The sequence below is a fragment of the Austrofundulus limnaeus genome, unplaced genomic scaffold, assembly GCF_001266775.1.
Source record: "Austrofundulus limnaeus strain Quisiro unplaced genomic scaffold, Austrofundulus_limnaeus-1.0 Scaffold496, whole genome shotgun sequence".
Classification (NCBI taxonomy): Eukaryota; Metazoa; Chordata; class Actinopteri; order Cyprinodontiformes; family Rivulidae; genus Austrofundulus; species Austrofundulus limnaeus.
Window position 1 is genome coordinate 316204 of NW_013952898.1, and position 2535 is coordinate 318738.

Genomic DNA, 2535 nt, shown 5'->3' on the forward strand with positions numbered 1-2535 from the left:
CCCCCGGATGAGCTGGTCCAAGTGGCTGGGGAGAGGGAGGTCTGGGTCTCTCAGCTTAGGCTGCTGCACCCGCGACCCAACCCTGGATAAGGGGCAGAAAACGGATGGACGGACGGATATCAATTTTTACAAGAAATGCAGTGAATTATTGACAGATTGAGGTTGCTGATGACCGTGTTCTTGGTCACATACCTCCTCCTTTGTTTCGACACACACCGCACCCCCTCCCTGATATACAGTATTTTGGTGCAGCACTTACCATCCTCCTCATTCCAGATAAGGTTTGAGATGCAGAAAGTGGCAGCGAGCTGCAGCTTCACATTCGTATGTCCCTGGGGGAACAAAGGGTGTGATGAAAAACAAAACAGATCACACATTACTCATATTCTTGTACTTCCATCAAACTGAGGACTTTGTATTGATTTTCATTCCTTTTTGTAACTGCATTTATGCCTACCCCACACAGTTTCCCTAACTCTAACCATTATAAATCTGTTCCTAACTCTAACCAATACTTGTGATATTACTACTATATCTACTTCCTGTTATCGTCTTCGTCATCGTCTTTTTCACCAGTAGAAACAGCCTGTTGTTGATCATGTGACTCCCGTAATGCGAAAAAAGTGTTTCCATTGCAGTTTTGTGAAAATCACCAATTTCGATACGGCCGAAAAACCACCTCATCCTAGCGCAAAAACATTTTGTYGAAAAACAATTTTTTTCAAAACTGACGTGTTTCCATTGAGCAAATTTGTTTTCGAAATTCTAATTTGCGCATTTTCATGGTCAATGGAAACACAGCTAGTGAGGACCGGGAAAATGTCCTTGCTTCTCAAAACTGACCTCACTTTGCTGATTTAAAACATATGGCAGTCTTCACTCTGTTGCAGAGACAAGTACACACATACATTTTTCGTTTCATTTTGCTACTTACCAATTTTAGCTAGTTTGCTACTTAAGGCCTTTAAGATAATGCAATTTCTCTTTGCTGGATGACATTTTTGCACATATCAGGTCAGCAATAATAATTCTCTTCATTCTCCAAACTTTCACTTAAATCTTGAAGCAGCTTTGACTATATAAAATAAATACAATGAAACATTTCATTTCAAGTAGAATCTCCTAACTTCATTCCTGACTGACAGGAAAAGATTTCTCTTCTTGATTTATTTTCCTTATCAATGATAACTGAATCATAAAAAACTATTATTCAGAACAGAACAAGGGAAAACCACAGTTCCACAGTACCATGTAGTATTTGATTTTCTGAAGCATGTCGTCATTGGTCATGAGGAGGTCCTTAGCTGTGTTGCCATCTGCAATGTTGGCGAGGATGCATAACGTCTAATGGATAAAGAAAGATGTTACATCAGTGCTTTTATTTTAACATCTTTTTCTTTATGATTCTCAATAAAAGGCTGAACTGATCACAGCCCCTGTCTCATGTTTTCTTTCTGCAGATGCCAATCACAGCTTGATGAACATAAGTGAAGAAAGTCTTTGATCAGATAGAGCCTATAACAACATCTAAAGACTGAAAAACACTCTGCTGCACAGCAGCAGGATGAAAAATATCTTGGTTCAAGTCGGACTGAGTGCTCACCTGCTCCTTGACCTCGATGCCGTGTTCTGCCTCTAGGATTAGGGTCACTGCTTGCATCAACTGTTTCCCATTAGAGCTCATGATCTGGTCGATGTGCTGACAACATAAGAAATTCATGGAGACATTTCACATTAAGCACAGTGAAGGTCATGAAGCAATGAAGACTGACAGAACTTCAGATCTTTTCAACATGACATGTTCGTTGGCTTAAAACAGTGTAGTTAATAAAAATACTAAAGTATTAAATACTACATTTATGGATCAGATTTTAATAATAAATGTAAAATAATCAGGGGTGGAAAAGTAAATACTGTACTGACYGACAAAAACAACATTTAACCAGTTAACTTAAGCCAGCACACATTTGCTTTTATTTATCTTAACTGCTTCAAAGGTAAATATTTAATTATTGAACAGCCAAGACAAATTAAAAACTTGCACAGATTGAAGTTGATGACGATTTCAAAACAGACTTTTTATGACAACTCAGTCTCAGTAAAATAAGCCGTGTAAATAAAAATACAATAAACTTTTCATCTCAGGAGTTATCTCAAAAACATACATTTTTCCAGTGCTAACGTCTTTCTTTATATCTTAACACATTTGTAGTCTAAGTCTTTCAGTACCAACATGTAGTACAGCACGTTTACTCAACATGAATATTTTGGCTCCATTTGGATATGATTAATAAAGTAAATGATCAGACAACATACAGTATATTCATTTTCCTTTAAGGGTCAAGAGTTTCTAGAATCACTTTTTGGAWGGTACTGAGACAGCTTTTTAGCTTTATTATATTGGGGCGGCCGTGGAACAGTGGTTAGGGGAGTTGTCCTGGAACGCCGGTTCGATCCCCCCGTTCCAGCTGTCTCAGTTTTTGTGTCCTTGGGCAAGACATTTTACCCCCAATGCCTCTGATGTGTGTCCCATCA

General features: G+C 38.4%; 1 protein-coding gene across 2 annotated transcripts in view; it reads right to left on the bottom strand.

The window, feature by feature from the left end:
• The window catches only part of armc8 (armadillo repeat containing 8), a 46964-nt gene that overhangs the window by 5182 nt on the left and 39247 nt on the right, over positions 1-2535 (bottom strand). For both annotated transcript variants that reach the window (XM_014025741.1, XM_014025742.1), the window contains exons 18-20: positions 1604-1699; positions 1249-1344; positions 260-332 (exon numbers count right to left, since the gene is read on the bottom strand). In XM_014025741.1, coding sequence (XP_013881195.1) covers positions 260-332; positions 1249-1344; positions 1604-1699 — 265 coding nt within the window. The remainder of the gene's footprint in view (positions 1-259; positions 333-1248; positions 1345-1603; positions 1700-2535) is intronic.